Source organism: Micropterus salmoides, unplaced genomic scaffold (genome assembly GCF_014851395.1).
Source record: "Micropterus salmoides isolate LMB-PRFRI ecotype aquatic unplaced genomic scaffold, ASM1485139v1 Ms_hic_scaffold_17, whole genome shotgun sequence".
Classification (NCBI taxonomy): Eukaryota; Metazoa; Chordata; class Actinopteri; order Centrarchiformes; family Centrarchidae; genus Micropterus; species Micropterus salmoides.
Window position 1 is genome coordinate 22,209,374 of NW_024040817.1, and position 26,504 is coordinate 22,235,877.

The following is a 26,504-nucleotide window of genomic DNA, read 5'->3' on the forward strand; positions in this document are numbered from 1 at the left end:
AAGTCATAGGCCTATCAGTGTTTTCTGCTCTCCATTGAAATAATGTGTTTCGTTATAAATGGGGTGGGGGCAAGCGGTAGTTACAAACTGTCACTTGCTTTCATTGGTCAAAATGATTACTGACATTCTTGTTGTCCAATCAGATTCTGTTGCGGAGAACGCTTTGGTCCAATCTGCATGAGTTATGCAAATTCTGAAACGAAGTTTCCCCAGTAGCAGCACTGTGCTCTGACAGCATTGAGCTTTTCGGATGTTTCATTTTCTGTTTAATTAGAAAGGAAGGTTTTAATGGCTAGTTGTCGCCGACGAATAACTTCTCCACTGTAAAGGACTGAAGGGCAACATTTTCGCTATGTTTGCGCCAAGGGTTTCCCGTTAACCGGTAATTAAAGCTGATAGCAAACTGCTAATAGCTAGCATAGCTGCCTAACGATTTCGCCGAACACCGGTACAGGCGGACCTCTTTGTCTGACAGGGGAAGGCGTGCTCTTTTGTTAGGCTTTTCCCTTTGTCTATTCGGGAAAGAGGAACTGTTTGGTCAGGATTTCGCAATTATCTGCAGCTCTGAAAGCATTTAGAAAATGCAAGTCGCGAAAAAATACCTCACAGAAGGCCTGATTCAGTTAACGATCTTACTCAGTTTGTTTGGAGTTCGTGTGGATATCGACAGCTACTTAAGTGGCTATTATACGCCTCTGATAGAGATTAACTTGGGTCCTAGCTCAGCCTACACCCAGACACCCTTTCATAATTTGAGAGACACTCTTGACGGATACAGTGTGCACCCAAAATGTCCCGAGTTGGACTATTTCTTTGCAAGTCGTCGGCTACTAGACGAGGTGAGGACCCTTGGCTCCCCGCGGTTCCCCACACAGTTGAACGCATGGCTGGTGCACCAAGTGTCTGCCACTGACAAAGCTGACTGTGGGCCTTCAACCAGCAACAACACTGACACCAACTCACGGTTAGAAAGCCCCGGGGACGAAGCCAGGGATGACAGGGAGCACCTGCCTGACTGTGGCCAAGAGGTGTGCCAAACAACCCCTGAACTCCTACAGGGGCCTTGTAACGCTGGAGCATGCGGGTTTCTTAAAGAGGCAAGTGTGTGTGTGATGTAACATAAAGTTAAACGGACTTCGCTGCTAGTTAAACTATATGAGCAAGAAGGCTGCTTGGCCAGCTAATGAATTAAAGGTAAACTTCCTCACTGCTTAACAGAACGGCTAATGCTATCATTAGCGTGCTAGCAGCACCAATCGGTGTTATATAATGAAGAGTGTCAATCCAACCAAGTAACTTATTATGTTGGAACATTTCCTGGTGCAGCAGTAAACAAGACAACATAACGACCTGTGGGGGAAACGTGACGTGCACTCACTTTCACTTTGTATGGCTACTGCTCCTGGGTCACAAATTGCAATTCAGTATGTTCAGTTGCCTAGTTAGATAAGGGGACTTGCATTCATCATTGTAAATTGGTAACTCAGTTTACACAACACCTAACTAGTCCAGTTAAATAAGAAATGGATCTTTAAAACCAGTTAACACAGACAGTCTAGCTTGATGTACAGCATCACAAGTATTGTGAGTGTCTGTTGCACCTGTTAGGTAGGACTTGGCACAAGGACTTGGCTGGAAACTGGAGGGTCGCCGGTTCGAGTCCAGCTCGGATCACAGATAAAGAGTGTGGACTGGTAGCTGGAGAGGTGCCAGTTCACCTCTTGGGCACTGCCGAGCAACCCCCAAACCAAGTGGCATGTGTTGTCCCTATAGGTTCTGTTTGTGCATGTATTTCAGACCTGTGTGTAAAATACTAACAATTAACAACAGAGTTTCCCCATGTTAATTAATTTAGTATTAATAAACACTCTGAACAGAACAACAACTAGTTGTTGTTGGTAAAAAAAAAACAACTGTTAATTGAAAATGTGTCGTTTCATATTTTGTGTAACTGTCAATTTAAGACTGTAATGTCACCCAGACCTTTATATTAATTCTCCTAGGGATCGAGTTTTTCTAGCTCAGGGTAGAAACAGCTGCTTAGTGTATGTTATGTCCTGAGGGCAGTTGATGTCGCCATTTGTGTAACTATATCCCCTTTCTTCAGACTCAACCACCAGCTGCGGGCCTTGAGAGGCTTAGATCCACAAGCTGTTTGCTTACAAAAAAGCGGTGGTCCATACTTTAACACTGCCCCCTCCCAAGGTTCTTGTTCACATGGATAATGTTGATACCTCTTTTAGTCTTTTGTAGGGCAAAGTTTTTCAAAGGAGAGGACTACAGTTGTGATATTAGAAAGTAACAATCAATGACTATCTACACTAACTGGGACGTTTGAAGCTAAAAAAGCTACTCCAGTAGAAGTCGACAAGCTCAGACAGAGCTTGGGCAGAACTGTGCTGGCGTACAGTGTGTCATATTTTTGCCTCTAGCATTAATGTAAAAACTGATTCAGCAAGCATTCTCTTTTTGGAATGGGTGAGAATCCACCCTCCTTTTTATCACTTTGCCATGAAAAATATCTTTTCTGCCTGTGTGTGGAGATACCAAGAATATTTTGTCCTACATTAAATGATCTACTTGGTGTATCAGGAGTGTCTTACAACATCTAACAGGATTAGGTTGTATGTGAGAGTAATTAGCCTAACTGTGTGTAGTATATCAAAAGACCCTAAGCCCCACTTTCAAACACGTGCACCAGCTCACATATTTCTAATGTGTTGCAAAAGACCCTGACCACAGTTGGCAGTGTGCTCTGTTGATGTCTGTTCCCTCTGCTTATGAAAACAAACATTTTTCTGTTAGAACAAAACAGTCATCATTTAGCAAGATATCGAATTATCTGCTATATCCGGATTGGGTTCACCAAACCAGAAATTTTATTGTCTTTTAGATCTCTGGATGACCGCTAACAAACTTTCCTTTTCCCTTCTCTTCTACCCTGAATCCTCTGACTATCCTGTTCCCCCGTTATATTATCTATTTCTCTCCATCTGCCTTTCTTCGCCCTACCAGGAGGATGATGTCAAAGTTAAACAGGAGGAAGAACTTAGCCCACTCACTCAACTGGCTCACAGTTCCACACTGGAACAAGAGGTAAGGTCCTGGTTGGTCACAGTTGACTTCATTTGTACTTGTAGTCTGTTGAAATCAGTGTTTAAAAAAAGTCCCTCTAATGAAAAGTAGCTATACTGGAGTACACACTACAGTGTCTGTCACAAGACCGTGTTGAGAGTGACATTATTTTTTAACCAGAAGATCACTTTCTCACATCACTTCATCACTCAAATTGCACCATTCTAATAACTGGCTGTTTTGCTAACACTGTGTAAGATTAGGGATATTAAAGCATGATAATGACTGTTTGTTTCACAGGGAAGGACCTAATTTCCTTTTCCTAATAATCTATACAGCTAGCATTGACACAAATATTTTAATTTACATTGGAGATACCACTTTGGCAACAGACCGTACCTGTGTCAGTGCTGTATTGTATGCATTTTTGGTTTTTGCCTATTTCAGAGTCTGCTTGAAGGCATCACCACTCTGTCTGATCCAGCACAACCTCCTCCCACCATTGATATTGACCAGCACTGGAGCAATTTACTCTCCCTGTCTGTTACTGACCTTGATGTAAGTTGTCTGAAAATTAATTTTACACAATGCTTAATATCAGTTTGTAAACAGTATTTCAGATGCATCAGCTGGAAACCATCAGTTACAACAGCAAGGTTTAGTGTCTCATGATGATCTACATGTTGAGGAAGATTTTCAAAAGTACGAACACTAACTTCTGTTAAAATGTACGTCTTGCGTGTAGGACTTGGACTCCCTTGTTACTGAGCGTCTGTCAGATCTCGACACAGACATCACCAGCGCAATCAGCCAGGATGTCAGTTTGCATGATGCTATGGTAACCAATGCTGGAGTGTTTGGTGGGGTGTCTGAAAGAGTTGAGTCCAGGCCAGTCACCCAACAACAAAGAGCCCTCTTCCGACTGGAATCCACAGGCTCCTCGCACTTGGATACGTCACCAGGGATGGCAGTGGGCCTGGCTGCTCTCCCCTTTGCTTCAGTATGTAATATGACTGGAAACGTGTCACAACATAGTGCACTGGGTGGCTGTCTGGATGAGGCAGTGTTTGACCAGATCAATCAGCTTGGTTTGGAAGGCCTGGACACCATAGACACCCAGCTGATGGGCTGTTTGGAGAGCATAGACCCACAGGTTCTCGAGGACTTGGACTCAGACTCTGGTCTCTCCTTGGAGAGCAGCTCTGGAGGTCCAGTCTCCCCAGGTTGGTTCAGGTCTTTATAAATACTTGTAGATTAAATGTCTTTATTGCCATGGCTTGTGAAGGCAAGAAATTGTTTTAGACATACTACTAATAACAATAATTAACTTCTCACTCATGCAGGCTCATCCGAGATGTCATCGTCATCCAGTTCATATTGTGAGGATGAGTGTGGAGCTACAGGCTACAGCAGTGAGGTGGATTCACTCTCCACAAAAGGCATCGTGGACTACACCACAACATGGTCACCCATTGATCTTAGTGAGAGTGTGTGGCATGACCACACCTACTCATCTCCTGCTTTCTATAACCAGCCATCAGTAACACTTCCCCACAAAGGTGTTAAAGAGGAGCCTCTAAGCGATGATGATGGGCAAAGTTTAGATGAGAGGGAGCTGAGTCGTGATGAGTTGCGCGCACGTGCAATGTTTATCCCGTTCTCTGTTCTGCAAATTGTCAACATGCCAGTGGAGGAGTTCCTGGAGGTCCTCGACGGTCATGGCTTCTCCCCTGAACAGGTGACACTCCTGAGGGACATCCGCAGGCGGGGAAAGAACAAACTGGCAGCACAAAACTGCCGGAAGCGCAAACTAGATGCCATCACAGGGCTCCAGGAGGAGGTGGAAAGGTTGCAGGCTCAGAGAGACAGGCTACTGAGGGAGAAACAGCTTACAGCCAAGACAATGGGTGCTGTGGGCCAGCAGATTAAGCAGCTGACCAGAGATGTCCTGGCCCGGCTGAGGGATGATTCAGGACAGCCCCTGAACCCAGAAAGATTCACCCTGCAGTGCGGGGCTAACGGGAGGGTTGTAGTTCAGCCTGTAAGACAACCTGCTGTCTCCAAATCAACTGGCAACAACACAGACAAGAGAAAGAAGGAGAAAAAACAATGATGCAGTATTGCCAGCTGAGACTTGAACTTTTAGGTTTTTGGATATTTCTGAACTCACTTGCTTGACTCTGGTTTTGGGATCTCCTCTTTTGTAAAAGTGTGTGTGGATTCACCGCTGTTGGGAGCCTAAATCTGCAAAAGCTGCAAAAAGAAAAGAAACTCAGAACATTAAAAAAAAATCTGTAAATAAAATTTCTCATGGGGAAAAATGTAGCTTACACACTGGACATTTCTTTGCTTAAAGATGGACATAGCACCCGGGCAGTTTAAGACAGCAGCTAAGCTGCTAGCTATGCTACCAGTCTCTCTTTGTACCTGTTAACGTTGAAGTTATTGAGTCTTAACGTTTTTACAGACAAGCGTAGACAACCAGACATGTCTAGAAGTGAACATGGCCAGCATTGTGACAGTTACTGGATAGAGACCTAGGAGGAGGACTCTGTTTGTTTGTTTTCATGTAATCTTGCCTCTCAGTGTGAATCTGTTAATTTGTATTTATTAAAGTTTTTGGGGTTCCTGAAATGCTTAAATGCATCATGAGACTGTCCAGGGCGGTATCATAATGGTAAGTTTATTTCAAGTAATAAAAAAATTGGAACATTACCTAAAGTTTACATATTTGTTTCTGATATTTGAGGGCATGTACTGTTGAGTAGAAATTTGAACTGAAATGTAAAAGAAAAAAGATTTTGTTGTTTCCTTATGTCTAGATGGCATACAATATACCAATGATTAAACTGACAAGGCCTTAATTTGCATTCCATAAGTGTGTTCGATATTGGTGTGTGCGGGGGTGTGTGTTTGTGTGTACATTATTCACAGATGCACATTATCATGACAAAAATGATTTTAAGAGGCTACCGTTTTATGTTTCAAGCACAATTTAGCTTAACAATTAAAGAGTTTTGCCAAGATTATATTCTACCTCATGCTTAAGTTATAAATTCTGGATGAATAAAAAACATTTTAGGGGAACTTAACTGGTCTCATTAAGTACAAATTCTTCATTATTAAAGTGGACTTTAACCATCCCATTTCAGAAAAAAATGTATTAGTCACTAACTCTATTTAATACGACATTGTGTCGTATTTTGGATGTTAGTTTTTTACATATTTGAGATTATGAGAGTTTCATTATTTTGTAAAAGTTTTCATCTTATTTATGGGCACACCACTTAGTACAATCAAATGAGTCGGTGAGTTAAAGTAGTTAGTATTGTCACTCATTAAGTATTTTCTATACTAGTCACTCATACATTTGTATTGAATTGACCAAGAGTTTCCTTTGCTGTTTGTTTACACGTAAAACTGTTTTTCTTTGCAAATGTTTTTGATTGCATGGTGAGTTTTCAATGTTGACAGAATGATGTTACTTAAGGAATGTGAAATGCTCTTGCAGACATTGTCTTTATTATTTAAAAAAAAAAAAAAGAACAGATTGTCTCATTCTTGTGCTACTGTTTCAGGAGCATGACTACTTATACGTTTTGATGGCAGAATGGACTTTATTTTTTATAAACATTTGCGGCCTTGAATACGTATTCACAGCATTTGAAGGGCGGAGGGTTAAGACTAAATGGCACCTAGCCACGAGGCACAAAAAAAGAGCGAATCGCGTTTTCCTTTAAGGCTTCCGTAGAAGAGCCACGATTAGCTTTTGGCGCCCGACCTACAGTGTTACAGACAAAAGCTAAAGGGAAGGCAGACCGCGTGGTAAGAAGGCATCAGTGAGGCTACTTCTGTTTTTTCTTAGTGTGCGTATCCAGAAATCATTTCTTTTTAACGCTGCATCATGCAAAACGTAACTTAGTGTACATTCTGTTGGTCGACCTAAGCAAGCTAACGGTAGCTTTGTTTCACTAGTTGGACCTTGTAGCAGTCAACGCAGTTTGCGCAGAAAAAGTGAGCATAACGTTAACTTACTTCCAGTAGTGTTAGCTAGTTACAATGTTTATCGTTAAGCCTGCGTGCGTGAGTACATCTTCTGTGTATGCTAATGTATCTTACAGTATACTACATTTCCTTTGACTAACGTAACAATAACGTCAGTTAGCTAAATGTAGAAATGTGTTCCGTGTGATTTAACTAGTTGTATTCTCGGGCCTTTATGCTAACTTGAGCGATTTTTGTCTGGTGGTAACCTTAATTTTCTTATCGAAGTTGCTAATGAACAGTTAACATAACTACTTGTTTCTTCACACCACGCATCTTAACGTTGCTTCGCAGATAGCACAGTAGAGTCAAGCAAATAGTCTGTAACGTTACATAGGCTTGAAATAGTATCAGCTAACTTACAGTTAGCTCGCTAGCTAACCTACGTAACGCCATCTCGTGATTTTTGCTAGCTTTGAGTATTTTGCACAAGTTAACGTTATCTAACTTGGTTAGCAACTTAGTAACGTTATTCTAATAGTATTTGTGTACTGCCATGTTTGTGTATGTTACCGGGTAACGTTACTTCTCAGTTAGAATATCAAGTTACCGCTATGAGTTTGTTTATGACCCCTTTAGCTGTGGCTGATATTGGACATGTCGGTCTATTGGGTTTCTTCCCTTACACTTAACGTGGATAACGTTAAAAGCGTCAGCTTTATGCCTATCCATGTCAGTTATTGGGGATACACTGCAAAAAGAGTTAAAGTTCTCACACTTCTTCTCGTTTTAGTGAACAACATGGGCAAGAAGCAGAATACCAAGGGTAAGAAGGATTCGCAGGAGACACAGGAAGAACCTGAGGAATTTGTTGTGGAAAAAGTACTCGACCAACGTATTGTCAATGGGAAAGTAGAATTCTTCCTGAAGTGGAAAGGATTTACAGAGTGAGTTGCCTGGGACACCTGCCCCCGCTGAGCTGGAAGTGCTTCCCTGGTATGGGGTTGTGCTGTGCTTTTGTTCAGTCGTTTTCATTGCATGAATAAACTGCCGTTCTGCATACAAGCTAATTTTAAAGTAAAAAATATTGTTTGTATCTGTATCATTGGACTGCGTTAAGGGATGTTTTGAGATGCAAACGCTGAGCCTCTTCCTACTCATTTAGTGCGGACAATACCTGGGAGCCAGAGGAGAACCTTGATTGTCCAGAGCTGATTTCAGGGTTTTTGGAAGCACAGAAGAATGTTAAGGAGAAGCCTGCTCCCGTTAAGAGGAAGGCATCAACAGATGAGCCAGAGACGGAAGCCAAGAAGAAGGATGTGGTGAGTTCACTAATGGTTTCACCTGCCTATCTGAACAGCATTTTACTTGAGAGAAGATGCCTATTGAAATTAGCAGTCCTCCACAAGAGGTTCATTTCTCAAGATTCATAAAAATGTAAACGTTACCTTGTTTAGGCTGCACAAAAAATGTTAATGCAACATTGTTACACAATATTATAGGTGCAACGAATGTTCGGCAACTGAAATTAATTGGCCGAGAATAGCAAAAAATGCTCTCAGTAGGTATAAGTTAAAAGAGAATTAACTTTACCGAACAATTACGTTGACATGTTGGCAGTGTGGAAGCATTTTAAAGTGTCAGAGAAGGATGCAAAAATCACTGTTTGCAGACACTGTTCTGCTGAATTGTCTCCTAGCGCATCCACACAATCGGTGGCTGACTTCTTAGGAAAGGCAACAAACAGTTTGACCTGCTTTGAGTATTGCTGTTACTCGTTTCTGAGAAGGTGATTAAGCTAGCCACACCTAAATCTGGAGTGCACACGTATTTAAGCCTTTATGGCAAATCTACTGAAACGGACCAGTACGAGCTGACAGGCAGGTTTGCGACTTTATGCTGTCATTTTCTTTTTACAAAGACAAGTATTGCAGTATGAGAGTTCTACCTAAAGAGAGGCTGTGAAGTCTTAATGTTACCTGGTATGAGAACCAAACAACATTATTTATCAAATTGGGTTGGACTTGACAAATTTACCGCAAGGATACACATGTGACAATGTCTATACAGGATGTAAATTGGATTATATTCGCAGAAGGTATAAAACATATTACATGTGTCCATTAAAAGTAAATGGACACATGTAATTCACTTTACTGGACCAATGAGCACATAAAAAGCACATCTTGACTATTTAAATTATGCAATGGTTAAAAAAAAAAAAAAAAAAAAAAAAAAGGCAAAATAAATGGGGGGAAAAATTGAAAAACCTTGTTCGGTATTCGGGAAAGTTTTTCATTATTACATTTCGACTTTGGCCAATAATTTTGGTGCGTCCCTATATGATATGTATTTAAAATATCCAAATATCCCCATATCAATAAATATTTAAGTAAGACCTGTTATTGAAATGCTGTAGCTACTGACCCTATCCTGGAATGAGCCTTAAACAAAGCATGAATCATGTGTTCTGTCATCACCACTTATAGGCTGAGAAGCCACGTGGCTTTGCAAGGAACCTCGACCCAGAACGGATCATTGGCGCAACAGACAGTAGTGGGGAGTTGATGTTCTTGATGAAATGGTGAGTACAGAATTAAATAATCCTTTTAATATGCAAAAGGTTCAGACTGTCGTGTGGGTTATATTCCCATCAGTAAGTCCGTTACTGCTTGCTTGTGATGATACTCTGTAATATTTTTCTCTCTTGTATTTTACTTTAGGAAAGACTCAGATGAAGCAGATTTGGTCCCAGCCCGTGAGGCCAACACTCGCTGCCCTCAGGTGGTGATTTCCTTCTATGAGGAGAGACTGACATGGCATTCCTGTCCAGAGGATGAAGCTCAGTAGTACTTCCCTCTGGTCCCTACAGTCCCTTGCACCACCTACGCCCTTTCCTCAGGACTGAATGTTTCTCATTTGGCTTGCCTTCTAGTTTTAGCTGTCTTAGTTATTTTTGAAGATGTTTCAACCCTCGCATTGTGTCAGTCAAGGAGAGCTATGATGTACATATTAGCTGAACTGATTCTGAGAGCAGGGGATGGTGCTGTGATGTATACTGAAGTCTTCCAGTATCATGATTTCTGTGATGGCAGTTTGGAAAGCACACTCTCGGATAGAACCCACCACCGCCCATGTTCATACCTGGTAAAATTTAGTAAATTCTGAATGGTGACTTTGCTCTGTTAAGCTCTCCACCACCTCTTGTATAACCATCTCAATCTCATGTAAGAATTTTTTTTTTTTGTTTTTTTTGTGGTGGTGTTTTTGTTCCACACTAGTACTAATGTTTTGTTCTAAAAGTGCATTTTGTATACTCTGCCTGTAAATATTATTTGAAGTTCTAATAAAGGTTTTATGTGACCAAATTCCACTGCTTATTTTTTATGGTTCCAATGAAGTACAATATGTATACATATCTATATTTTACAACTTAATTTGTTGTTTAGATACGTTGTCGAAAGTTAGAAAGGGTAAGCTTAACCTTCTGATAACATTGTTTATTATTTGGATCGCTAAATGAATGTCCCTGTCACATTTCCTGGACAAAGTTTTCAAGGTTAACTATTTATTTTGTCTGTGTTGCAATTTAGGTTTATTCAGGCATGGTATGGCGGTCCGGACCTTGTACATGTTCACGTGTATATCCTTGCCTTGGTGCCAGCAAGCACAAAGAAAGCTTTATATGATGATACAACTGTTGGTTTTTATCACAAATGACAGCATGTTTCAGTTAGCCCTAGTTTGTGACTTCATGTTTGACCTTTAACATAGCATGTTTTTTCCTTTTGTTGTCAGCACATGACAAGTCAGGAGGTCTAAGATCATACAGAATACTGCTTCAGTACTGAAGAACCAAATCATGTTCATTACTGGACTAATACTAACCAGCATCAGCACACAAGGGAACATACTATATCTCTGTGGCCAATCTACATATTTTTACTTGTGGGTAGCACAGCAAAGTTATGAGACAATAGTGCTTCAGACTTCATACTTTCCCCGTGCATTGGCTCTTTAATACCAGTTAATTTACACCTATAGAAAATGAGAAGCTCAATAATTGTGATACATTGCTATAGTTTCAACAACCCAGCATTACCGACCAGTAGTATAATCAGAAAAAGTCCCTCTTTTATTTTGTCATTTGGCATTAGCCACCAGAATAAATCATTTCCCCTGCCAAACTGTGGCAACACCCTCTCATTCCTTATCAAAGCTCGGTACTAACAAATGGCTGCGATCTCTCCCTCCGTGTCCACATGTTACCAAGGTGGCATGGCTGTGTCTGCAGCAGTGTGGATAACAGTCTCATGACTGGCATTAGGGCATGAGAGATGGACTTCGGACCTTTGTGTATTAGTGTAGATGAAGTTTCCAAAGCAACTCACACGGTTTTTGTTTTCTGGAGAAAAATCCCTCACGACACACCCCTAAACAGCCAAAGTGACATGGGTCTCTTCTAAATCAGGGCTTGTAATCTTGAACAACCAAAACATGTTTTGGATCTTAATATGTTTAGTTCCAAAAAAGTTGATAAAAAAAATCAGTTGAAAGCTATTCAATTCCTACTTAATGAAAATTAAATTAAATTACAGTGGCAAACAGACATTTTCCTAAAAAACATGTCTTTATATTAAAGAACACTATAGGATGAAAGAGAGCAGGTTCATGTAGACATATTTTATGCGAAAGGAAAGCAAAGAGAAGAGATTAAAAAAGCATAAGGAAGTTTATTGATTAAGTCAAACCTCTAATCAGAGCAGTCATCACTTGTGGTAATCTCTTCATACACATGATAGCTGTACAATGAAAAGAGGAATCAACCCATGATCAAGCTGATGGTAATGGCCACAGACTAAAGACCAAAGCTGAAGAATTGTAGTATATACAGTATATTTCTTAATGGTCAATCTGAGTGAAGAAAAGGAATTTGTGTTAACATTCCTGACATGATGTAATCCATTGAGCAGATTCTTGAGTCAATATCTTTTCTTCAACATTTTTTGATTTGTACTTCTTAGCCATTAAGACAATTTGATTATATAGAGACTCGATAATGTAATCATTGAAGTAAATTGCAGAAAAACCTTTTATCCGCTGACTTGCCCTAAGTTAAAACAACCTTTATATGTAAATTAACAGACCTTAACCTCCCTTCAATACCTTTACTTGAGGTAGAAGAGAATTCATTTAAGGCCACGTCCCACCAGTTGTGTTTACCTCCACTCCTCAGCTGGAAAGGATTTTGGAATAGACTTCTGAGGACTTTGGTGAGAGCTTGATTTTATTCTTAAATATAAACCATAGTTGCAGGCAGTATGTGCACAAGTGGTGATATTATACTTGACATCGTGGTAGTACTGTGTGGTGTGGCCTTGAATTTATAGGGATTATTCTGTGTAGGAGAGTAACATTATCAGAAAGTGATTGAAGCAGATGTTATATGTGAGGGTTTGGCAACTTGAGGGAATACTGAATTGAGAGTGAGACAAAAAAACCCCAACAACCTTGGTGTAGTTTTAAGAAAGACATTCAACATAAAAACTACACAACACAATTTGGGATTCAACATAAAATATTTGCAATAAAATCAGGGCATTAGCCACCAAAACTAAAGTCTGCAGGGAGAATTCTTTTACTGATTTTATTCAGTTTAATGTTCAGTTAGTCTGTAATTTGTATTTCCAAACACTTTGAAAGTCTTCTCCACACTGCCCATAATGCGAGTCTGGTTGACAGTCCTCAATGTGACAGTCCTGAGACAAAGGTTTAGGTTGAATATTGATTATACTTATGATCTGAATTAAAAAAATAAAGTGTAATTTTCCATGCAGTGAATTTTGATTTACATCTTATAAGAAGAAAGACTGCGTGAACAATACAGCAGATACGTTTTCTTTTGTTTTACAAACACTGAGATGGACAAAAAGTTTGAAGGACTACTAATAATATAGGTAAATAGCTTCCACGAAATGGACTGACTTTATTTTAAACATGCATGTTTATAGGTTAGGCTATGGCACCTAAATTGGCATTGTAAAAGAAAAGAAGAAAGCTTAAACATTCAAAACTCAACAATGTCAATTTAATATCTCAGCTCCAGTCAACAGCAATAAGTAGGCAAACACAAAGAATGGATGCTTATGTTCGCGTCATTCAACCATGCTGTTTCTTTCCACGACACCGCCATAGTTCCTCCCACCAGGTGATACCAATTGAACTGATCCCACCCAGTGATTTAGGGACAGGTGCGCTTTGAGACTACAGCAAACACGTTTCTCTCAAGAGGGATATTGTTGTCTCTCCGCGCAGCTTAACACGTAGAACAGGCGTCGCGGCTGAGGTCACACTGAGTGGTTAGCAGCAGTGCCGTCCAGGCAGGGCTGAGACTCCAGGCACACCACTGAGCTGCTCAGAAGGGAAAAGGTAGGATCAAGTTGGAATTTGAAAATCAAATGAGATCACAGTGTTTTGGTGCGTCTGTGGTAGTTTGTGCTTAAGGTATTTATCTCCCAAAGGCAGTTAAAACGTTGGAACTTCGTTTTTTAAATTTTTTTTTTAATCGATTGTCAATACTAACAGAGTTTTTGCTGTTTACAATGAGTTGGATAATTATAGGCTATTAATTTTGATTTTTTTCCTTTTAAACTAGTAGGTATTCTTTATCAGTGTTAGGCTACATGAAGTTGCTGTTACACTTTGGCTACTTAGTTTAGTTGTAATACTTGTATAGTAAAAATGTGAGTAGGTCGATATTTATTTATGTTGGCTATTAGGCTACACTACACAGCCTAATCGGGTTCTGCAGATGTGAATGCCTTGTTTCTGCCCATCCTGGATCAGCGCTAAAAAATATTTATAGGGGGTTTGTAAAATCACTGACTTATGCCCTGACCCTGCATAATGGCAAACCAAAGTAATGTGACTGTATTTAACATTTTAATGCTTGGAAGTTGCTATGTAGAGATTTCCTTACAGCATCGTGTTGTTCCCATTTGGCCTGATGAGATCGTGTGCAATGTATTGATTTCCTTAAACAACAGTAGCTCTTTTTTTTTTTTTTTTTTTTTTTCCCTCTTAAGTCTAGGACCTGGTGAGTGATTGTAAAGCACTGCTACCATAACAATCAATTGCCCTGAACAAAAACACACAGTAGGGCATCTTATTACAGGGTATATCCAGCTAGATCATTATACTGTATGATTTCACATGAAGTTTTCTGCGAAGTCAGTTGAGTTTGAGGTAGCCTCAGGACTTTGTTTTCAAACATCGTTTGCCCTTATTGATTAGCTCTGCTTGTACTTGCAGCTTGTAAATGTCATGTGTCTCAATAAGGTGTCAAGGGGCTGATGGTTCAGCACATTGCTGATATGCCTGGCATGTGAGGGAACACTATTGTAGAATCCTTTATAGAAAAGTTGTATGTCACATTTGAACATGAATTTCCCCATGCGGTCTCTAATCCAAGAAGAAAATGGGCGTTTTAAACAATTTTGCTTTGCTTGAAAATGTTGTCTCATATTGGCAAACTTGCATCATAATAGGTGGTTATTCAGTGAACTGGAAAAGGGCTGGCTGGCTGGCTTGCCTGTATTTCTGCCTAGTGTGCCAGAACAAGCCTTCTTATCGTGTTGTGAATCCATATTAAGGGTCAAGATTTCCCCTTCAAGCAAAATCCTCCCTTACCCCTTTGTTCCCAATTATGCTACATCAGCTCCAAATGTTGGCACTTTTTTTTTTGAGTTCTTAAAGCATTAATCACCAGGCAGGCCTGTGCTTGTACAAAACAGATCTAGCATTAAAAAAACAATGGACTTTGGCTGCCAGGACTGGTTATTACTGTTAAACTTTTTTTCTGTTTACTATGTTTAAGCTGTCTTTTATTGAAATGTTACATCATAGACATTAACTAAAGTCACTTTTTTTTTTTTAAAAACTCTGTAAAAAAAACTAATTATCGCATGGGTCACAGGTAACTGTATTTGTGCTAAAATAAGACATTTGCAAGTTGAAGCAGACTCTATTTTTCTCTCTGACAGGTTTGTGTATCTACTATGGACAGTATGCTAGAAAATCTCGCAAAAACTGTAAGTCATCAAGCATGCTTCTTCACACTGTATATTTCTGTTTGTTGTTGTTTCAACTGGTTTTGACATTTTGATATCCCAAAATCGAGGGCCAGTGGAATATACAGATGGGTGGAAAATTACAGGAAAAAACATGACATTTCTTAGCGGTGCCCAACAAAATATTCCCTCATTTATATACACAACCTTTTTATTTAATCAGGTAATCTCATTGAGATCAAGATCTCTCTTGCAAGAGACCAGAGTACAGCAGAGAAGGGGGGGGGGGGACAAATATAGCTAGGGACAGAGCATCTGATTGTCACAGACGTCACTAAATAGATTTGAAGATTAAGAAGTTTATATTATCAAACGGTGGTGGAGAGCATTGTCTTAACATGGTGGTCAAAATCTTTCAAAGGTGTTTGACTGGGTTGAGATCTGGTGACTGTAAAGGCTGTAGCATTTTATTCACACTTTCAAATTCACCAAACATTCAGTGAGCTCTGCTGCATGGAAGCGTTTGATATGTTCTCCACTCTTTTATTCACTCTTTACTCTTACTTTAATTAGTTCCCTATCTGTAGCTTTGCCCAAACACATCTTGTAGTGTTTCTATATAAAAACACACAGGCATCTTTTCAACCACTTTCAAGTTACGGAACCCTGGGTTTGAATTTTGTAGGAGTTCATCAGCATTTGTATCCGGGATCCAAGGCTTATAAAAGATGACCTCTGGTACACACACGTCGACTACGAGATCTGTTTACATGTAAGTGTGTGTGGGTTTTTTTTTTTTTTTTTTTTTTTTTGTGTTTAAGTATTTATTTTCTTGAAGTCTATTGAAATGTTTGTCTTTGTAGACCAATAGCATGTGTTTTCGAAAGAAGACTTCCTGTGTAAGACGACGTTACAGTGACTTTGTTTGGCTGCGAAATTGTCTGGAACAGAATGCTCTGATCATGTAAGCTCATACCTCAGTTTCATATACTTTTTTTTTTTTTTTTTTTTTTTGGTAGCTGACTTTAGTGAATCAGATTAATATATTCTTTAAAATTAAGCATTCAATATGTGTTCTCAATGCATTTTCTTTGTTCTTCTGTCCAGAGAATTACCCAAGTTGCCATCCTGGAACCCCTTCTTCAGTCCGAGGAATGCAGAGCAGGTCTCACAGAGGATGAACGTCATGCAGAAGTTTTTAGAAACGTGAGTTGCTCTGCAGCTAAAGCAGTGGCAGCAATCAAATCATTGCATTGCCACCTAGTGGTCCCCTTAAACAGTGTCCCTCTTCACACCCCCAAAGGCAGTTAAGAATTGATCTGCTGAAAAGCAAGAGCACTGCTTTAATTAGACTTGAAGGTGATCTGCTTGACACCATTTTAACAGTTTGATGTGAAATGTGTAAGTTCACTGGTTGACTGTCTTTTTTTTGGTTTTTTTTTTTTTTTAATATCCTTTCTTCTCTAGTGTTCTTCATAAACCTTTGTTGTTATCGGACAGTCGACTCCATCTGTTCCTCCAGTCAGATCTCAGTATTTCAAAGATCGAAAGGTGTGTGCTTGGTAAGACCAGGTACACAGTGGCTGAAGCCATACAACGTTGCAGGAACGGTTACATCAGTAGATTAGAAGACAAGGCCTCCTGTGACTCTGACTGTGAAAGGTACCTACTTGGACAGAATGGTTTACATTTTAGGCCTATTGAAAAGATTTCAGTGTCTAATGCGGAATTGACCCCCTCCATCCATTTAACTCTCTCAGCAGCTCTTCATCGTCAGGCTTGGGACAAGTGTGGACACTCGATTGCGAAGAGGCCTCGTCTGCATCTTTGAGTCCCCTTGAGTCCTCTGACAAGACTCAGAGTTGTTCAGCTGACTTTCAGAACCCCAAACCCCAGTCATTGCACCCTGAAGCACAGCAGTTGTACTTGGGCACCTGTTTGGACATAAGTCATCAATGTGTGTCGACCTGTTTGTGATACTTCATGAAGCTCTTGTTTTTGTTAAGTTAACTTTCAAAGAGCAAAAAGCGTTTTTTTTTTTTTTTTTTTTTTAAACTTTTGTTAACTTCATTTGTTTCTTTGGAATTAGTTTTAATAATTTGCTTTAGATTTGTCTTAAAAGTACTACCATGGTAATTTAAGTTAGGGGGGGGGGGGGGGAGATGCTGTTTAAAAAAAAAAAAAAAGTATAGTAAAACTACATTTAAGAGTTCTTAAATATGTCCTGTATGTATATATTTTATTTGCACTGAAGCTGTACTGAAGTTAGTAAAGGGATATGCTTTGAATTGTATCTTTTTATTTTTTTAGAAAAATTTGAGTATACTTTTATGACTTGTTAATGGATGAATAAATTGTCGTTGTTGGGGGTTTTTTTTTTTTTTTTTTTTTTTTGAGGGGAAAAAATTAAGACTTGCTTTATTTTGTATAATTCATTCAGCTAGCACTTTTCATGAGCTGGTCTTACTATTTTGGTGAATACAGTGCATTGTTTACACAGCCCAGTAGAGGGAGTGTAGACATCATATGACCTCAAACTGAGTAAATGCAGCAGTGGGATGTTGGTCTACAAAGCTGATAAAGTTGACTCAGACTAAATGTATACTGTAGTTGTTTGCGTACTGATCATTGATGTGATTTTATTTTATTTTTTCACACTGGGGCAGCTGTGACTCAGAAGGTAGAGCGGGTTGCCCGTTAATCAGAAGGTCGGCGGTTCAATTCCCGGCTCCTGCAGGTTGCATGTCGGAGTATCCTTGGGCAAGATACTGAACCCCAAGTTACCTCTGGTGGCTGTTCCCTGTGTGTGAATGTGACTTTCTGTTTGAGTACTTAGGCTCAGTGTATGAATGGTGAATGCAATATAGTGTAAAAAGTTCTTTGAGTGGTCCGAAAGACTAGAAAGGCGCTATCCAAATACAGAGCATGTTTTAGATTTTAAGTATCTTTAGTGTTAGTGATGTGACCAGCTCCAGTGCTGCTTACATCTCATCCCAGTGTCCCAGGTGAGGCAGTCTAATTAAAGGAAGACTGCAAATTCATTTAACTGTTACAGACTGCTCTTGGAATCACCTGCCTGAAACAAGACAGATTCAAACAGTGTATGTGTGTTACAGGGATGGGGCCCTGTAAATTGAAAGCTGATGAAAGACTCATAGGCTCATTAAATGAGACAGCAACTGCCCCCTTTCTCCACTAACAGCTGGACTGATGTGGGCTGGCCCAACAGTAAACCTGGCCTGTCCAGAGTCGCTTTCCTCTTTTCTCCTTCCCCTGGCTGGTGCTGTCTCCCTGTGCGCACAAGCCATAATGAAGCTGTCAGTGACTTCACACACCAGTCACTGGGGTGTATTCGCATGGCGCAAACAGACGCACGCACGCACGCACAGTGGCGTGTATGAAAACACACTGACAGCTGTGAACACAAACACATGCACACATATTCTTGTGGGAACGCGTTGGATGAATGAGCATTTTCTCTTTTCCTCATCCACTGTCAATTTCTGAGTCCCACTGGTTTGTGGCTGAAGCTCTCCATCTCTGTTGTTAAGGTTGACCTTATCAACGTACCCTGTGACAGGCATACAGCATCACACACACATGCACTGTTTGGTTCAGAGCAAGTCAATTTTCTGACAAACTGCAAGCGGTGGCATCTCCTGGTTTTATGTGTGTGTACATGCACACATTTGCCTTTTTGCAGGGGAGGACATCTAGCATTTGGATATTGAGTATTTGCAGTACATGACTATTTCAGCTCAGTAATTTATAACTCAATTTCCAGTGTGCATTGATGCGCTTCATACCTCCAAAACACCAAACAAAGCCCAAACCCAATTGTATTCCAAAGCAATTAGGGTGTCCACTGAGTTGTGAACGGACCACGTTGCGGTGGCTCTGGGCCCGTGTGATATTTTTAATTGTTAATTTTCTGTCACATTAGTCAACTTCAGTGCTTCTGGACAGGTGACTGAGCTCTTGTAGGCAATACATAAAATGACACATTCTCAGCATTTTGATGCAGGAGAGTGGATGGTATTTTTATGTGCTGGGGGGAAAAGGTTCTGTTGTATGTAATAAGTTAAATGACAAGATGGTATATCATATTTACTGCTGCTTTATGGTAAGAATCTTTCTAATGCTTTGCACTATATGTGGTGGTGGTCAATATTAGTATTAGTTTATGAGTCTAAATTATTATCTCATTTAGACTTTCACCTGAAGCCATCACAGGGAATGACTTCACCTCCTTGACCTTAAAAGCCAATGGCAATGGCAAAATCCATATGAGCAATTAGCCTGTGTAACTCTCACCTTACCTCTGCGCTTATTTTTACACCCATAGTTTCTTTCCATCACTCATCCTCTTTACCTTTATTTCCCAGTTTCCTTCTCTCTCCCAACTTTCATCATCTCTCTATAGGCTGCTAAGTTAATTAGCTATCCCTCTTTGTAGTTGGGTGGGGATTTTTTTTGCTGACACTGCAACCCCTGGCTCACTGTACCTCAGCTGTTAACTGTTGAGGAAGGTGGTCTGGGTCTCGACCTCGCTGCTGGCTCCCCTTCCTCTCTTCCCTCTCTTCAGCGCTGGGCAAGGGGGGTCAAAGGTGATGACTTGCATTGTATTTGTGATTATTACCTCGAAAGTGCTATCGCGTAAAGCATCATTAAAAGCCAATGCATCTCCCTCTCACACCCCACCATTGCATGCCAAAAACGCACACTCATTTTGCACGCATTCCGCACATCGCCAGCCATTTAACAGCTAAAATACGACCCATGCTCAGATAAATGTCACGGGGCCATCCATCTGCGAGTGTTAAAAGTCGGCTAATGGAGATGACATATTAGCAGCCCAGATGACTGCCATAAAAACTCCCACCATACCTTGCAGCGCTGCCCGGCCACTGTGACTGCAATAGGATATGGCACTGGCACTGCAACTATCTGTCCACGGAAAGGCAACGAGGAATGGAGGGTGATGTCATATGGAGTTCTTTTGATTCAATAAATTCTGTGGGTTCTCTGAAGCAGTGATTGGGGGGGATAGCAACTCTAAGACAGATGTAGCATCTTTTCTGAGGGCCACAGTACAATACTGTATTACATGCACTGATGTAACACTAATGACCTCTCACCTTTGACCTTTCATAGAGTAGGTGGTCAGAAAGGATCAGCCAGCTTTACCGTCAATGTCTGTGTGTGTCAATAGCAAAGCTGCCTTTACAATCAATACCTTGCTCCAATCTTTCCTCCATAGGTACACATTCACCTCCTCTTCCTCCTTCATCCCTCCTATCTCTTTATTAATTACCCTTCTCTATCCATGCGTGTCTTTCTCTCTCTGAGTGAATGGAGCAGTTGTAATTGCTTCTCTCTGGAGCAGTTAGAGGCGGCACAAAGGAACCGTATAGAAACCACATTTGCATTCAAGATGAGCTAAGATGGAGAGGAGGGAGGGAGCACTGCCCTCCTGCCCTATACTGAGCAGCACCACTTACACTCTCTCTCTCTCTCTCTCTCTCTCTCTCTCTCCTTTTCTCCCTCCTCCCATCTATTGTTTCCCTCTCTCCATCCCTCCCTCCACCTTATCTACTCCCACCACCCCCACCTCCTCCCTTTCGCGGCATGGCTCCCCTTGCATTGTCTTTCCAGAGAGTTCCAAGGTCGACGCTAGCTTGCTCATCAGAGCAGGGTATTGTACACTTAGTGCTAGTGTGGATGAGCTCATTTGTGTGTGCGAGCATGTGCACGATCCTGCACGTGTGTGCGTGTTTGTGCATGTCCTGAGGCCTGCATATGAGAGCATGTATGTGTAGAAATATGTGGTTGCGTGTGGCAGTATTTTCTAATGGCTGGTAAAAAGGGGTGGAGGAGGGGAGGCTGTAATTAATAACTCATAAGCTCTGAATTGCAATTTTTTACAAGCACCAATATCTCAACACCTCTTAGACCTATGCCATCACTCTCACTCATTCCTGTGGAGCACGCACATGCGCGCCCACGTGCACACACACACGCCCCAACTCCTGAGGGCTCTTCTTTTCCAGCTTGATAAGCATTTCTCGTTTGTTTCAGCATTTTTGATCAATACAGTTAAAACGCCAAACCAAGCATAATAAGGTCTGAGATGGCCCCCACTGTGACTGAATAGGCTTCACCTAGGGAGGTGCACCATTATCATCATGACTCTGTGTTTTTGTGTGTGTGTGTGCGTGTGTGTGTGTGTTCCTACCACACACAGCGTGATCTAATAGAATTGACAAAGTGCACATCGGGACATGGATTAAAGGAGAACTCTGAGCTATAGGTTGATTTTAGCAGGTGATGGAGTTGCCCATTCACCGTACTTTCACTCACCTCCATCTTCATTCCCATAATCATTTGGACAACCTTTACAATGCATCTCTGCCAGTGAGTTCATTTCAATATGTTACAGGCCACCTCAATCATTTTTTATTGGTTTATTTACTCAGAACGATACATAAATGGAGACTAGAGAGATCATAAATTGTCCACAATTACCATTATACACAATGAAGTGACTCCTTTGTGCTATAATCCAGGGTGAAAACCTTTGTAAAAATCCATCATTGGCTGTAAAGAAGGACGACTCCAGGTTCTTGGTGCACATTTACTCTCACATCCATTGCATTTATCCCTCATTGATACTAGAATAAACCTTAGAAGAGCTCCCTATATATCAGTTTTGTGAAAAGAATTCATCATTTGATGCCTCGCAAAATCTGAAAGCCCATGTCTGCAGAAGCATTATTATTTTATCACCTGCATTTTACAAGGGTTGGGGTAAAAATCTTTTCTCAAATGACTTGATGTTCCAGTTTTGTATAAATCTCAAATCCTCATTCCTTTAGCAGTTACATCAGCGTTAACAAAAACTGAAGGGCTCAAGGGCTATATGTATCACTGTCCTTTCAACCTGCCTTTGCACATTTGAATCGATTGTAATGAACTGGTACCAATTTGTAGATGAGATTACTACCATCCTTTATCTCTGCCTGCTCTTTCAGGGTGAAGAAGAAGAGCAGTTTGTCTCCAGGGTCACTGCAAACATTTAGAGAAATGTGAGCAAGGGCAGATGACAGTGACAGGGTTATGCCTATACTGGAGTTTCAGCTGAACTGTCCCTTTAAAGAAAGAAAACAGGGAGATGACATCTCAATTCTGATCACAGCCACCAAAGAGCTTAATATGATGTGTGTGTGTGTGTGTGTGTGTGTGTGTGTGTGTGTGTGTGTGTGTGTTTGTGTTTGGAGGGTTGCACAGGTGTCTATGAGAGACAGAGGGAAAAAAAGAGAGACCCAAGCTGCTGCTGTTTGGGGGGATTCAGAGTAGAGGCGTATGTTGTGCATGTGCATGCATCTACAAGCAATCTGTGTGTGTTTGAGTGTGTGTGTGTGTGTGTGTGTGTGTGTGTGTGTGCCGGGGAGGACGCAGGGCGGGATGAGGATTTAGACCCATCATAAAGGAATTCTCCCCCCCAGCCCGTAGCTCATCCCGACACTTTTATGCCTTTTTATTTTCAGGCCCATTGCAGCCAAGCCCAGAGATGTGATTTATACTGCCTGGCAGCATGGGCACTGCAGCAAGAAAGACAGATGGAAGGAGGGGGAGAGGAGGAAGAGAGGGGTTAGCGGGAGTTGCAGAGGGAAACAGGGGAAGGGGTGTGTGTGTGTGTGTGTGTGTGTGTGTGTGTTTTTGTTTGTGTGTGAATGCGTGGGGTAATAAAATAGGAGAGATGAGGAGGATCAAGAAGAAAAAGAGGAGAGACAGAAGGAAGGCGTTGAAGAAAGCAGAAGGAGAGAGTGGAAACCAAATATCTGCTTGCTTTTGTGGCATGTGGCTCTCCCCTCATCTCCCTCTCGTCCTCGCTTCCACTCTGCCTAATCTTCACCTCTACATCTCTCTCTCTCTCTAATGAGTTATTGGCCCTGTCTGACTCAGGAGGAGAAGCCCCATCTCTCCACCAAACTGGCGCCCTGACAGCCTAAATCCCCCCCCCCACACACACACCACACACACACCACATCCCACCCAACCCCCCCATTCTTCAATTTCTTCTCCCCCCCAGGCAACCGGGACACTCCTATTCCTCCTCCTCCTCCTGCTTGCCTCACGCCAGCCTGAGGTGTGTGAAATCTTCATGGCACTCCCATTGATTGGATGGTGGGTGTTGGGAAGGGCATGGGGGGGGGAATTTGACGGGCTCAGGTCTGAGGCTACAAAGAAGACTTGAAGAGGAGGCTGCCGCTCACAAGGAGACAGCTCACTTACAGGGAACATGAAGGGGGTGGAGGGGTGCCGGAGATGGGTAGACAGAGGTGTTGGACAGAGGTGGCGGTGTTGTGAAATGGTAGGCAGGTAAAAGCCAGGAAGGAAAGAAGGGGATCTTGATGTTGCATGCAGGTGCATGCTTTGGATATGTGTGTGTGTGTGTGTGTGTATGTGTGTGTTTGACACCTGCCTGCCAGTGTGGCGGTTGTGCTGTCTCTACGCTGTAACATCTCTCTCTGTCACCCCGCCGCCTGAGAGAAGATGAGCTGCCATGCCGACTGTCATTCATCCATCACAAAAGACAGCATACACACTCACACACAGACACATACACACACACACTCTCCCGCAGATGCAAAGCTAAACACACTTCAATCTAAATTTCCACTTAGATAAAACACTTTTTTGGTTCCATTGATACATTTTTCTATCCTACTTGCTTTCTGTATCTTCTCCCGACCATAAGTGTCACAGAAGAATTTTAGAGAAGGAATCGCCTCCCAAATTCAACTCTAAATTAGAGCATGAACTGCTAAAACGCCTTTGGGTTATTACCCTATTAATCTTTGGTTATTTCACCCATAGACTTCAAATTTGATACTGAGCTCAGATATCTGTGTGATTCAAAGCATCCTGTGTAATCTCAAAAGAGAAATGCACTAGCATTAAAAGCAGAGGGGCACATTGGTATAATGTACACCACTGGGTCAGTTGTAACATCAGATGGGGTTAATTGTAACGCTCATAAAAAGTGCTCATTTTCTAATTAAATTCTAATTACTTTAATCATTTACTTTAATGGGGTCATTTACAATGTCTCAACAACAGAACCATGCATGCTGCAGGCCTCTGTGTGTTTTGACGAAGCAAATATGGATGTGTGTCTGCATGTGTCTCTAGAGCAAAAATAAAAACAGCATGACATCAAATTAGAATCCCAGTCTCGGGTAACTGGTGTTCATCCCAAAATGCAGCGGCAGAGCAAATGTCGCTTTGAAATGGGAGACAAGCGTGGCAGCAGGAATTTGTTTGTCAAAAACAATGTTTGCTTAGATTATCACATGGAGTTATGGTCTTGTGTGTCTGCATTACAACTGAATGCAACTACACTGACATAAACAGGCAAAATTATGTGTGGTTAGTGTATGTTAGGGTTTGAGCTTAATGGCTTTGCTTAGAAAATCCTTTGCTTAGCATAGAATTATTTGTGGTTTTGAAAAACTGAAGATAATTTATTTTCTGAAAATAGGGTTTTGCAATAAAACCCATAATTTAAAGGAAAAGATTGGCATTATTCTATATGTTTGATATTGTTAAAAAATCCCATGAAAAGACCAAAAATAACAATGTGTTAGTCTGTCGTCCGATACTTTTAAACTTCCTGCCCCTATAGCACTCAACTTCATGCCTAGCCATTTCTACTAAGGATGTTTATCTTTGAAAACTGGGCTTCAAAGGTTTAGTGTCTTATTTAAGGCTCAGTAGTTTTTGGCAAACATTACTCAAACAGGAGTAAATAGTGCATTTATTGGGGACTATCTTCAGATTCTGACTGATATATGTTTGTGAGTATTTGACTTTATATAAACAGTTCCCATGTTCGCCATAGTAAATCAGCATGTCATCCAGTGCAACCAACGCCAGTGTGTTTTTAATATAGTTTTTGGAAAACAATGGAGGTCTATGACAAAGGAATAATCTGGTTTAGATTTTTTCATAGGATCAGTTTACACAAAACATCTAGAATATCACCAGCCTTATCCTGTAACTTAACAGATAATGTGTATGCGGCTAAAGCATAGATGTAACAAACTAAAAGTCATGTTTGGATGTTACTCTGTGCATTTGTGTCTGTTAACTAGGCCTATACCAAAACAGCCCTGAAACACCACTGATTCTAGGTCACTGAAGTACCTTTAAAGGTAGAGGTTTACCCTGTATTGGTCCTCTCTCCTGGCTTTTTGCTTAGAACCCATTGTCCCTTAAAGCCACGGTAAATTAATAAAAACTCTCTCATTAGTTCCTTCCACCGCTCATGCCTCTGTGGGAGGCACACTTCTGATTTCAGAGAGGTCAAATAACCTGTTTATGAGGGTGAAGTTAGGCAACTGATTTTCATTATGGCACCAGCAGTGTCAATAGGCTACACCAAGTGAATACTGAGTGAATGTGTTTTAATCACCTGTTGTTTCCTTAGAAAGTTTGAGCAACACCTTTCTTTGTGTTCTTATTTACAAAAGACCAGCCCATGCACTGGGTTTTATTTAACCATAACAGGATTGAACAGTCACATGGCGTTGGAGTTGTTTCAGCTTGCCATAATTTATGACAGCTCTAATTGCTTGCACGTCCCGTCTCATGGCGCGTATCTTTAAACGAACAAACACGTGCTGCGCTGTTTCTCCAACCGCTGCCCTTCGTAGGCCTAACAGCCCTTACTGGCACGATGAATTTGATAAATCCCCTTATCGCCCCGGGAGACAATTAAAGCGCATGTGACAGGGGTCCCTATCTCCGCTCTCCTCCTGTAGCGCTTCATTTAGAAGCCATTTGTCTCCGCTATGGATTTCCTATTTTTAATGGCGCGCGTATGCAGGGGTCGGGGCCGTGCTGAATAATAGATGCCTTTCGCTCCCTCTCTTTCCCTTTCATCCCCTCTCTCGCTCATTTCCTCCTCGCCGGGCCCTATGGGAGGGTGTCGGTGTCAGTCCGGAAACCAAGGTGCAGCGCTCCTGGTGCTCTCCAGATTCTGGCAGGAAGCTATTCAATCTAGCAGACGAGGATTTTGGTGAAAGCCAGCGGCAGACAGTGAGCCGATATCAACTGGCACACGTTAGCCCCCCCCCCCCCCCCCCGGCGCCCCGCCCCCTCTTCTCCACATCCCCAGTAAAGGACGTTTATCACAGAAAGCGGAGCCGCGGCGCAGTGAGGTGATATATCGCCCTGACCAAGCGTGAATGAATAGACTAGTAATTATCCCGTTAAAAGGGTGGCCAGACAAAGAGAGAGGCTCGCTATAATTTAAATTGTTTTGTTTCCCCCACAGTCGAAACCGGCCCGCTGACTGACATCACGGAATGG

General features: G+C 41.4%; 3 protein-coding genes across 8 annotated transcripts; all 3 read left to right on the forward strand.

Moving 5' to 3' along the window:
• Window positions 1-205: 205 nt before the first annotated feature.
• Window positions 206-5,945, forward strand: nfe2l3 (nuclear factor, erythroid 2-like 3). The gene is made up of 5 exons (XM_038724523.1): window positions 206-1,097; window positions 3,016-3,096; window positions 3,523-3,633; window positions 3,821-4,298; window positions 4,419-5,945. The coding sequence occupies exons 1-5, from the start codon at window positions 582-584 to the stop codon at window positions 5,186-5,188; spliced, it is 1,956 nt and encodes a 651-aa protein (XP_038580451.1). The 5' UTR covers window positions 206-581; the 3' UTR covers window positions 5,189-5,945.
• Window positions 5,946-6,810: 865 nt separating this feature from the next.
• On the forward strand, window positions 6,811-10,427 carry cbx3a (chromobox homolog 3a (HP1 gamma homolog, Drosophila)). Of its 4 annotated transcripts, none has more exons than XM_038724531.1 (5): window positions 6,811-6,941; window positions 7,853-8,006; window positions 8,225-8,381; window positions 9,549-9,643; window positions 9,783-10,427. In XM_038724531.1, the coding sequence occupies exons 2-5, from the start codon at window positions 7,861-7,863 to the stop codon at window positions 9,907-9,909; spliced, it is 525 nt and encodes a 174-aa protein (XP_038580459.1). In that variant the 5' UTR covers window positions 6,811-6,941; window positions 7,853-7,860; the 3' UTR covers window positions 9,910-10,427. The 4 variants fall into 4 exon arrangements, with proteins under 4 accessions (XP_038580459.1, XP_038580460.1, XP_038580458.1 ...); XM_038724532.1 differs by having other exon boundaries at window positions 6,815-6,900; XM_038724530.1 differs by having other exon boundaries at window positions 6,899-6,914.
• A 2,906-nt stretch (window positions 10,428-13,333) lies between these two features.
• Window positions 13,334-17,497, forward strand: LOC119907002 (sorting nexin-10B-like). 3 transcript variants are annotated; one of them, XM_038724526.1, is made up of 7 exons: window positions 13,334-13,488; window positions 15,102-15,149; window positions 15,814-15,900; window positions 15,992-16,092; window positions 16,236-16,334; window positions 16,596-16,790; window positions 16,892-17,497. In XM_038724526.1, exons 2-7 carry the CDS (start codon window positions 15,117-15,119, stop codon window positions 17,103-17,105), a joined length of 729 nt encoding a protein of 242 aa, XP_038580454.1. In that variant the 5' UTR covers window positions 13,334-13,488; window positions 15,102-15,116; the 3' UTR covers window positions 17,106-17,497. The 3 variants fall into 3 exon arrangements, with proteins under 3 accessions (XP_038580454.1, XP_038580453.1, XP_038580455.1); XM_038724525.1 differs by having other exon boundaries at window positions 13,335-13,488; window positions 16,889-17,497; XM_038724527.1 differs by lacking the exons at window positions 13,334-13,488; window positions 15,102-15,149 and having other exon boundaries at window positions 15,820-15,900; window positions 15,967-16,092; window positions 16,889-17,497.
• The last annotated feature ends 9,007 nt before the right edge of the window (window positions 17,498-26,504 follow it).

Excerpts from the sequence above, each read along its gene's own strand:
- nfe2l3 (XM_038724523.1), top strand. The coding sequence starts at position 582 with ATGCAAGTCGCGAAAAAATACCTCACAGAAGGCCTGATTCAGTTAACG. Across the intron at positions 3,634-3,820 it reads TGTCTGTTACTGACCTTGAT|GACTTGGACTCCCTTGTTAC; the intron begins GTAAGTTGTCTG and ends TCTTGCGTGTAG. Across the intron at positions 4,299-4,418 it reads TGGAGGTCCAGTCTCCCCAG|GCTCATCCGAGATGTCATCG; the intron begins GTTGGTTCAGGT and ends TCACTCATGCAG.
- cbx3a (XM_038724530.1), top strand. Across the intron at positions 8,007-8,224 it reads AAGTGGAAAGGATTTACAGA|TGCGGACAATACCTGGGAGC; the intron begins GTGAGTTGCCTG and ends CTACTCATTTAG. Across the intron at positions 8,382-9,548 it reads AAGCCAAGAAGAAGGATGTG|GCTGAGAAGCCACGTGGCTT; the intron begins GTGAGTTCACTA and ends CACCACTTATAG.
- LOC119907002 (XM_038724525.1), top strand. The coding sequence starts at position 15,117 with ATGGACAGTATGCTAGAAAATCTCGCAAAAACT. Across the intron at positions 15,901-15,991 it reads ACTACGAGATCTGTTTACAT|ACCAATAGCATGTGTTTTCG; the intron begins GTAAGTGTGTGT and ends TTGTCTTTGTAG. Across the intron at positions 16,335-16,595 it reads ATGCAGAAGTTTTTAGAAAC|TGTTCTTCATAAACCTTTGT; the intron begins GTGAGTTGCTCT and ends TTTCTTCTCTAG.